Source organism: Bison bison, unplaced genomic scaffold (assembly GCF_000754665.1).
Source record: "Bison bison bison isolate TAMUID 2011002044 unplaced genomic scaffold, Bison_UMD1.0 scf7180017864383, whole genome shotgun sequence".
Lineage (NCBI taxonomy): Eukaryota > Metazoa > Chordata > Mammalia > Artiodactyla > Bovidae > Bison > Bison bison.
Window position 1 is genome coordinate 399,315 of NW_011494955.1, and position 10,265 is coordinate 409,579.

The 10,265-nt window shown below is 46.8% G+C and overlaps 1 protein-coding gene across 10 annotated transcripts in view; it reads left to right on the forward strand.

The window, feature by feature from the left end:
- Positions 1 to 2,606: 2,606 nt before the first annotated feature.
- LOC105001395 (zinc finger protein 606) overlaps positions 2,607 to 10,265 on the forward strand; it is a 28,838-nt gene continuing 21,179 nt past the window's right edge. For 9 of the 10 annotated variants that reach the window (XR_826861.1, XR_826862.1, XR_826863.1 and 6 more), the window contains exons 1-4: positions 2,785 to 2,871; positions 3,911 to 4,020; positions 4,776 to 4,832; positions 5,301 to 5,389. Coding sequence is in view for 7 of the 10 variants with exons in the window: in XM_010857642.1 (XP_010855944.1) it covers positions 3,990 to 4,020; positions 4,776 to 4,832; positions 5,301 to 5,389 (177 nt within the window). In the remaining 3 variants the exon portion in view is untranslated. Of the gene's footprint in view, positions 2,686 to 2,784; positions 2,872 to 3,910; positions 4,021 to 4,775; positions 4,833 to 5,300; positions 5,390 to 10,265 lie in introns of those variants that run through there. The other variant, XM_010857641.1, reaches the window with a different exon arrangement.

Genomic DNA, 10,265 nt, shown 5'->3' on the forward strand with positions numbered 1-10,265 from the left:
TTGAACCACCATTGTATGTTCATTAGCAGTTCCTGGGCCAGATGCATTGTTGATGTTGCGAGTTGTCTCCGCTGCTTTCTGATCCATTTTGAACTCAAATAAGAAAATTTCTGGAATTTGCTTTTTGTCTAACATCATTTCCACTGTTGTTGTTGTTCAGTTGCAAAGTTGTGTCAAACATTTTGCGACATCATGGACTACAGCATGCCAGGCTTCCCTGTCTTTCACTATCTCCTGGAGTTTGGTCAAACTTACATTCATTGAGTTGGTGACGCCATCCAACCATCTCATCCTCTGTTACCCTCTTCTCTTCCTGCCCTAAATCTTTCTCAGTCTAAAATAAATATAAAATCAACAGCAAGTAATATCATTACCAAAAAAAAAATGAGAAATGTGCATTCAAATTATATATAACATAACCACATTTATTTAGAATGTATTCCAATATCAATATTTGAGCAAACTCCAGGAAAAAGTGAAGGACAGGGGAGCCAGGTGTGCTGTAGTCCATGGGATTGCAAAGAGTCAGACTCGACTTAGCAACTGAACAAAACAACAAAAACAGTATCAAACGGCAAATTTGAACAAGCAAAAACTGCAATTGCTTTTGCACCAAACTAATAACTTCGAGTCTAGATGACTTGTATTAGTTATTTTATTGTTGGTGAACCTACAACTCAGCTCATAAAATGCCCTGCTGCTGCTGCTAAGTCGCTTCAGTTGTGTCCGAGTCTGTGCAACCCCATAGATGGCAGCCCACCAGGCTCCCCCGTCCCTGGGATTCTCCAGGCAAGAATACTGGAGTGGGTTGCCATTTCCTCCTCCAATGCATGAAAGTGAAAAGTGAAAGTGAAGTCGCTCAGTTGTGTCCAACTCGTAGTGACCCCAGGGACTGCAGCCTACCAGGCTCCTCCGTCCATGGGATTTTCCAGGCAAGAGTATTGGAGTGGGGTGCCATTGCCTTCTCCGATAAAATGCCCTACTTTTTCCAAATAAGGAGTCCTTGACTCACCCTCCCTTTACTTTTCATTTTCATCTGGCTATGACGAAATGGAACCAGCTGGAGCCCTTCACTTGCCATGGGGTGATCACATTTTGGACATCTCTCAGAGGGAGCATGTCCACGGAGAGCATAGATTCTACTACCACTCTGGTCTTTTCCCATTCAGAAACCTCAGTAACAGCTCAGACACAGCCCAGACTTCTGTAACAGAGGCATCCAAAACGGCTGTGTGGCCCAGTCTTGGCCACCCCATCACTCAGAGAGAGCAGGGCACCATCCAGCAAGCTCCCGTAACCGAAATAGGAGGGGGCCTGGACAAAAGGGAAGCAGTTTCATCACACACCTGTAACACATTCTCCACTCACCCTCGGTAAACAGCTCTGCGTTGAGAGGCCTTCTCCACGCCTTGTTCTCCATATTAGGGGCTGGACTGCAGTCCATGATGCACAAACTTGAACCCCCTGCCTGTTGGCGCTACCCTTAAAATACTAACCTGTCCACAATCTGACCACTGATCCCCATCCACCTTGATTATTGCTTTGGTTCAAAAGTCATCACGGTCCTTCCCTCACCCTCTTAAGCCTATTCTCCTCACAAAAGCCAGAGTGAGTGATCCTTTAATGAGGCCAGGGCCTGTGGCTCCTCTGCTCAGACCCGTGCCCTGGCTCACAGCAGAGCCTTTCTGATGCCCCCAGGCTCTCTCCAACCCGTCACTCACTCTGACTATCTTGCTGCTGCTGCTGCTAAGTCACTTCAGTCGTGTCCGACTCTGTGTGACCCCATGGATGGCAGCCCACCAGGCTCCCCCGTCGTGGGATTCTCCAGGCAAGAACACTGGAGTGGGTTGCTATTTCCTTCTCCAGACCATCTTACTGTTGTTGCAACTAAACAATAGAAACGTGGGTGGACAAATTAACAGGCGAGGCGAATGGGGAGGAAAGAGTAGGGGCCAGGAGGGCCAGAATCCTCTGGGCAAGGGTTCCTCCTAACTCCTTTCCTGGGAAGGAGGCCTTGGTTCAGCAGACTCAAATTCTATTCGTAACAAGGGGTAGGGCTTCATACGTGAGCCGAAGCTCAAAATTAGGTTCCTTGACCGAAAAGGGTACATAACAGCCCTTCCCTTACAACTCTTCAACTACTGAATGAAAAGGAAAGCGCTTCAACAGACTTCAACGAAGTTACCACAAAGTGCGGCTACCGTGAGCTGCCATTTTACGGACAGGCAAACTGAGGCTCGCCGGGCGGCGATTTACCGAGCTTCCCCACCCCCTTGCCGGCGCGGTCCGCGTCTAGGACGGTATAGCCCACCTCGCCAAGGCCTCGGACACTGCTGTCCCAGTAAATCCCTAGGAGGCGGAACTTGTGACAAGTGCCGCTTCAGGACTTGGCCAAGAAGGCGCTTCCGGTCCAACCGGAAGCGCGTCCCTGGAACTACCACTCCCAGTAGCCCACGCGACGCGTCCCCGTCGAGGCAGGGGGAGAGGCCGCCATTGTCCGCGGCTGAAGTGAAGCGGTCGCCCGGGCGGTGGGGTTATTACTGTTGCCGCTGCCGCAGGCCCGGAGGATAGGGAGAACGGGCGGGGAGAGCTGGCGCCTACACTTGCGCCTGGCTCGCCTCCAGGGCAGGTCCCTTGGCCCGCCTCTGGCTTCGCGGAGGCGCTGGATCGACTGGGAGGGCCCGGGTGAGCCCCGCGCGTCGGGCCTTTGTCCCCCGGGCGGGAACCCTAAGCTCACGGCCGAGCCGGGACGAATGTGACCGCAACAAAAGCCGAACGCCCTCGGCGAAGCGAGCGCGAGCTTGTCTAGCTGCCCGCTGAGAGCAGGGGTCACCGGCCAGCAGGGGTGGGAGGCCGGCGGCTGCGATCCAGGTGAGGTCCGCCGTTACCGGGACGGGCTGTGAGCCTCGCACCCACAGCGGGAGTGCGGAGGAAGTCTGGGATGAGAGGCCAGAAGGCAGGTGGCGAGGACGCCTCCGAGGCCGTCCTTAGGAGTCCACCTTGTCTTTCCCGACGGGCGTTTCTCGTGAGAACCCGTTCTCATTTGTCATAGAGGGAAGTCAAAAGTGACCTGGGAACAGCCCGGGCCTCCTTTAAAGGTGCAGTGACCGGATGACTTTGTCAAGTTGCAAACAAGCGTGCAGAATATTTAGTGTGCCAACTTGGAGTTCGGGCGCAGATCCAGGTGCTCCCGGTGCCCATTGGGCGTTCCAGTGCTTTATACACGCTCCCAGGAATTCGCAGAGCTCTGCCAGTTGGCGTTGGTGCCCTCCGAGAGGTCGCAGAACTTGCATAAAAGTCTAGAATTTAGGGGGTTGGGTTGGTGTGGCCTCCAAATCTGGTTTTCTGTTGGCCCCTGCACCAAGAGACAGATTTTTTTTTCCTACATAAGATTTACATAACTTAAAATTAACTATTTTAACGTACAAGTCCGTGGTTTTCTTGTGCGTTCAGAGCATTTTGCAGTTATCACCACTATATAATTCCAGAACATTTTCATCACCCCTCCCCCCCGCAAAAAAAAAACAAAAAAAAACCCCCCCCTGAACCATTAAGCTGCCACTCGCCCGTTCTTCCCTCCCCTCAGCTCTAGGCAACTACTTACATATGAATATTGTAGGTAGGTTTTACAACAACTTTTGTTAAATCAATAGAAAAGCTACCTCTTCGCTGTCAGTACCCGTCTCATGAGAACTGTTAACAAATTTCTCCCCCCTCATCCTGGACCATGCCCTTTTTTCAGCTAACCCGAGTCATTCTTCATTTTTCTTCAGGAATTTGTTTTTGACTTGTAAATTGTTTTCTTTCAGTGCTCTGTAGAAGTCTTTTATTGTTTTTGTGGATGTGTTCTCCTTATTCCCACAGTCTTTGAGAAAAACCGTTTTTTGTCTTTTCCTACTTTTGTTATTAGGTGGGTTTTGCAGTTGGTTTTCAATAATCACCCAAATCCACTGCTCCTCGGCGAGCTTCTGGTGGATTAATCCTGCAAGATGGCTGCCATCAACCCGTGGGGTTCATGGGGTGAGTACAAATCCTGTTTCATCTGGGCTTCCCTAGTGGTGACCTGCTGTAGCTAGGGGTCAGAGCTGTAGAGGGGCTAAGGGTTTTTGGGATTGGAGGGGGTCTCTTTATCTTGGTACAGAATTAGAACTGAGTGAGGTTGTTTTGTTTTTTTAATTGGTTGTTTGTATAAAAGATAATGTAATTTTCCTGTGTTTTATAGTTCTCTCCTGAGAAGTCTCATTAGTTCTAAGAGATTTTTCTGGTGATTTGTGGAATTTCTTGGAAGACAGTCATCTACAACCAAAATTTCTATACCATCCTCATGTTTTTTACTTGTTTTATTGTTTTTCACTGTATAGCGTTGGTTTATAATTTAAGAACAACATTAAATGGTGTCAGTAGTGTGTTTTATTTTTAAGTGACATTTCATGTATCTGTCATTAAAGACATCAAAAGACCAGTAATGTTTCTTAAAAATTAAATGATGTTCAATTTTATCAGATACTTCTCCAGCCACTTAATGAGTTACGTTCTTAATTGTTCAGTAGCTGTATCATATCAATAAATTTCCTGAAAGTGACCCACTTGTGCATTTTTGCTATAAATCTAGCTTATGTTTTTTTTTCCCCCCACACGTCCTTGGGCTCTATTTATGGAATTTTGTTGTGCACGTTAGTGAGATAGGTCTCCTTTTCCATCTTGTTGCCTTTAGTCACTAGGACCAGTGTCACAGTCCTTTCTTTTCCTTGTCCTAACCTGACCCTCTGGTGTAGGTATCCTTATGGACCAGTCCTGGGGAATGACGACTGTTGACCCGTGGGCCTCCTGGGGTGAGTCAAGACCCTGTTTCTTCATCAGACACATTGGTTACTATGTGGTGGTCTCTCCCATCAGTAACCTGCCATTGCTGGAAATCAGAGCTGGTGGGGAGAGAGGAGAGGGTCTGGTCCAGATCCGTCTCTTGATAGAGCTGGAACAGGGAAGGATCTGAACACATCACTGAGGAATCTAGCGATGAAATTTCCAGAGCAGGATGCATGTGTAGCCATTTAGGGCTCAGACCCAGAAAGGCTGTGAACAGGCACTTTCGCTACGACAGTGCCTCAGGACAACAGGGGATGGGTCGTGTGTTTAGATTTATTGTTTAACTTCTCTGGATCCCACTGCCTTCATCTGTAATGTGAGGAAGTGGATCTTTTCCCTTGCCCAAATGGGAGGGACAGGGTCTGGAAGTAGTACTCAGCTGGGCCACTTCTGGCAGAGAGAGCTGCCTCTGTGACTTGACTTTCCTCCCCCAGCTCTGTGCCCTCAGGACTCTACCTGGCAAATGGAGGAGACCGCCGAAGAGAGGAGGAGGGCCCCAGGGCTCCCAACAGCCCAGGCCCAGGTGAGATGGGGCTTCTCCTTTTATCTGACGGGTTGCCTTCTTCCTAAGGTGTTGAGGGTGTCCCTGACCATCCCAGTTGATACGGCTCCTCAATTTACCACAGCTAAGGTTTGGATAGAGAAGGAATCAGCCAGAAGTTTATTGATTTTTGAGCATAGGTAGGGAGAACTCAGTTTTCCATGACTTGGAGCCTCACTGTCAACCAGCCTGTTCAGAGTCCTTGAGCCCCAGCTGTGCTGTGGGCTGTTTGGTAGATAAGGGTCAGTCCCTTTTGGCAAGCAGTCCCCTCTCCCTTTTCCCTTCCACCTTCCCCATGTATTCAGTGCCTGACTCACATTGGTCCTATTTGCTGAGCTCTGTGCTTAGGGAGGGGAACAAGGTCAGTTGTGAGCCCCCATCCTTAGGAGCTCGCAGCCGCCTTTCCAGGGTGGTTTAGTCAGCTCCTGAGGCCTCACCATCTGCCTGGTGCTGTACATGTGATTCAGGACACAGGCCTGAGGTGCTTAGAAAGGCCCTGATCCCTGGAGGAGCTGAGCACAACGGATGCCTTGGAGGTGGGACAGAGTCTGCATAGAGGCCATGTGCCACAGCTGGGGTCCTTTTGTTGTGGAGAGGGAGGCTGCCTGGAAGATAGGATGCACCTGAGCCAAGAGGTGAAGGAGACACATCAGCCAGATGGGCATAGCCTGGTGAGAGAAATCTGCCTTCTCTAGCACCATGGGGACACACTGCATGGCCAGCATCTGGGTGAAGGCTGACCGTAATTTGATTTTAGGCCAAGAAGGCCAGGAAAAACCTTGCTGTATCCTGAATGCCTGCCACAGAGTTGGAGCTCCATCCTGGTTGTAGTAAGGAGCCGCAGAAGTGTTGGGAGCAAGAAGCACCAGGGTCTAATATGTAGCTGGAAGGATGTTCCTGGCAGGGGAGTGAAGAGAAGGGGACTGGAAAGCAGGCTGGCGAATCAGGCTTCAGTCTGATCGGCACCTGGAAGCAAGATCTGATATGTGTAAGGGAGGTGAAGCAGGAGGACTTTGTGATTATTTGGGTACAAGATTGGCTCCCTAGAGAAACAGAGCAGCAGAGTTGATGTTGGAGAGGTGTCATCCCCCTCCTCCCTCTTGCCAAGCCTCCTTATTGGAGGCAGCCACTGAAGAACTTTTCTATAACTGTTTTGTGAAAATATTCACATACCATAAAGTTCAACCTCTTAAAGTATGTAGTTCTGTGGGTTTTTTAGTATATTGGCTACAGAACTGCAGCCATCACCAGTATCTAGAATTTTCATCACTCCAGAAAGAAACCTTATACATATTAGTAGTTACTCCCTGTTTTCCCAACTCCCAGCTCCTGGTAACCACTAATTTACTTCTCTCTGTGTTTGCCCATCGTGGACATTTGATATAAAGGGAACCATATAATATATGGCCTTTTGTGTCTGCTTCTGTCACTTAGCATGTTTTGACAGGTTATCGATGTGATTATCATTTATCAATTTTTTCCTTTCTCATGACACAGAAATAGCCATTTTTAACTTACTGTTTCAGTTTTTTAGAAGTGTGTTGGTCGCTCAATTGTATCCAACTCTTTGCAACCCCATGGCCTGTAGCCTGCCAGGCTCCTCTGTCCCTGGAATTCTCCAGGAGATAATACTGGAGTGGTTAGCCATTCCCTTCTCCAGGGGATTTTCCCAATCTAGGGATCAAACCCAGGTCTCTGGCATTGCAGAGACAAATTCTTTACTGTCTCAGCCACCAGAGAAGGGTTACTTTTAAATGAGAGATTTTTATTTTAATTCTTTGAATTTAGGTGTATCCTAATGATTTTCTACTATGAAAGACAAAAATAGTTCCATTACTATATTTAGGTTTTTCATTCCTAAGTCACAATAATGAATCAAGCAAATGGGAGATACTATGATATAAAAATGTTAATAACATCTTTGCCTAACTTTGTGTCTCCCACCAACTTAAAAAAAAAATGAACAAAACCTCCCACAGTTTAAAAGCTGACTGGTGAAGTTTGTCATAAGTGTGCTGTCCCCACATGGCAGCGCTGCTGTCTCTGGGAGGCAAGGCCTGAATCGTGTGATGCAGCGTGGTGGTTGTCTGGCATCAAAAGTTGAGTGACTGATGTTTGCTGCTGTTACAGTGTGCAGTCATTTTTAGATTCTGTAACATAATCAGTAGTGAAGCTAGACTAGGTTGAAAGATGGGCCCTGGATCAGTTGCTTGGGAATAGAAGTTAGCTGCAGTGAAATGCTATGAAGTTCTAATAACCACTGTGCTGCACTTAGCTGGCAATATTTGTGAGGGTTTCTGAGAATTATTAGAGTTAATGCCAAGAAAATAAAATGGAGAATTCAAATAACACCACCCTCCAGTGTCTGAAGAGTTGTAATTTATGAGCACATACTCCTGGCCCTCTCTCTACACTCACTTTGGATCTTTCCCTCTGGGAAACTCAAGCCTTGAATATGTGAGTTTTGTATTAAGTGAGGTTTTCAGAAACACAGACAAGAGCCCATTCCACCTCTGTTGTTCCCTCCAAATTAAATATTTATTGAAATAAAGTATTCACCTGGTGAAAACATCAAATGGCTGTTATCCCTTGTTATCGGTATAGTCTGATTTTAGAAACATATTGGTTAGTGAAGTTTTAGCTAGTGGGAGTCCAGATCCCATTATTCTGATGAACAGGGAAAATAATAATATTCCAGCCCATTAAAAAACCCCAGCCAGCCACTCCAAATGTGGAAACTCTTAAACCCCTCCTTAACAATCCACCAAAGTTTTCTGCACAATAAACTTGCATATAAGACGTCAGTTAATGGAATACTCTGCCCCCATCATTGATTGTCTCAAGGATGAACACACTCTAGTTACATTTTCCTTCTCTGCGAAGAGCTTGCCCTAAAACAGTAATAAATCATGAAGTTTTGAAGATGCCGAAAAGTCCATCTGAATTTCTCTAGGTTCCATGAAGGGGCCAGTGGTCAGAGAATTCAGGTAATGCAGGAACAATCAGATGAGATACTGCCAGGCAAACAGCTGAGACCCAGCTCATCATGCCCTGCGTCCTCCCATGGTTTAGAGTGTGGCTGGTGTATCAAATTTCATAAAGTGCCTTAGAATGTCTAGATAAACGCTTATGCTACTGCTGCTAAGTCACTTTGGTCATGTCCGACTCTGTGTGACCCCATAGACGGCAGCCCACCAGGCTCCCCTGTCCCTGGGATTCTCCAGGCAAGAACACTGGAGTGGGTTGCCATTTCCTTCTCCAGTGCGTGAAAGTGAAGTCGCTCAGTCGTGTCCGACTCTTAGCGACCCCATGGACTGCAGCCTACCAGGCTCCTCCTTCCATGGGATTTTCCAGGCAAGAGTCCTGGAGTGGGGTGCCATTGCCTTCTCCGATAAACGCTTATACATGTATGCAAAGCCATCTGTCCAAAAATGTTTACAAAAATTTGGGTGAAATATCTTTGCAATTCATCATGGCAGATAATAATTTGGAAGATGGGAATTCAGGTAAGGGTTACCTGAGAATTGGAAGGGCTCACTCCTACCTAGAGGTGGGCCCTTCTCTGCCCTGTCCCCTTGCTCCTGAGCATTAGATAACAGTGACACGCCTCTCCCAGCCCCACCTCTTCTCCACAGCTGGTGAGGCTAGGTGCCTGTCTCCTGCCATCTCTTCCTTCTGTTTCATCACCAGCCTCAGTTTCGCATTTTCCTTTGTGTCCCTAAGGCCTCCGTGAATTGTGGGCCCTGATGTTGGGGCATGTTCTGCTGGGGGTCTTTTTTTCTTTCTATTTAGCAGACCATGGATCCTTCAGTTTTGATGACATCTCTCAACTCTGGAAATATGTTTTATTTAGATTTTTTGGACAAATTCTATAGCTATAGAAAAATATAAAAAGTGATAAGCTAGACAGGGTCCCTCCCATCACTCCAAATGAACAATTGTTAACGTTTTGCTGTATTTGCTTTGCTTTCTTTTTTAGTCCCCAATTACATTCTTCTCCCACCCTTCCTGAGAACAGCCACTTACAGCGAGTCCATTTTCATACTGTGTAGATAGTATGATACATGTAGATAATAAACTGTAGATATAAGGTAATAAATAATTGTATACTTTTTAACAAGGCTTTATACATGTTTTCTTTACACCTTTCAAGGTCAATTTTGAGGTCCCTCCATGTGAGTGTAAAGATCAGGTGCATTTCTTTTTGCCCCATCAAAGACATGCACTCTATATTCATCTGTTCTGTGGATAGGCTTATAAGTCCTCCCTCCCTCTACCATTTTTCCTATTTCAAACAAAGCTGTGTGGACATTACAGTTTTACTTGTATGCACATGTAAGTTTATCTAGGCATACTCCTGGAAGCAGAACTTTGCTAAGTTTTAGGCATATGTGTTGTCAGTATGACCTGTGCTGCCACATGGCTCTGAAAGAGCAAAGCCCCTTCTCAGTCTCCCCACTCTGAGGGAAGGTGTCTGTTTCCATCTTTGCTGCCACTTGACAGTATTAATATTGGGTCTTTTAATTTTTGCTTACCTTGAAACCAAGGAAGTGTATTACTTTAATTTGCATGTCCTTGATTGTTTGTGGGGTTGAATATCTTTGCATGTAGTTACTGGTCATCTGTATGGCTTTCTCTCTCTGTCTCACTCCCATGTCTAGATTTCTGTAGATTCTGTTGATATATAAGCATTTCATGCTTTCTGGATCCTGAATCCTTGCTGTATATGGATTATCTTCTCCCAGTCTGTAGCTTGTCTTAACTTTCAGTTCAGTTCAGTTGCTCAGTCGTGTCCAGCTCTTTGCGACCCCATGGACTGCAGCACGCCAGGCCTCCCTGTCCATCACCAACTCCCGGA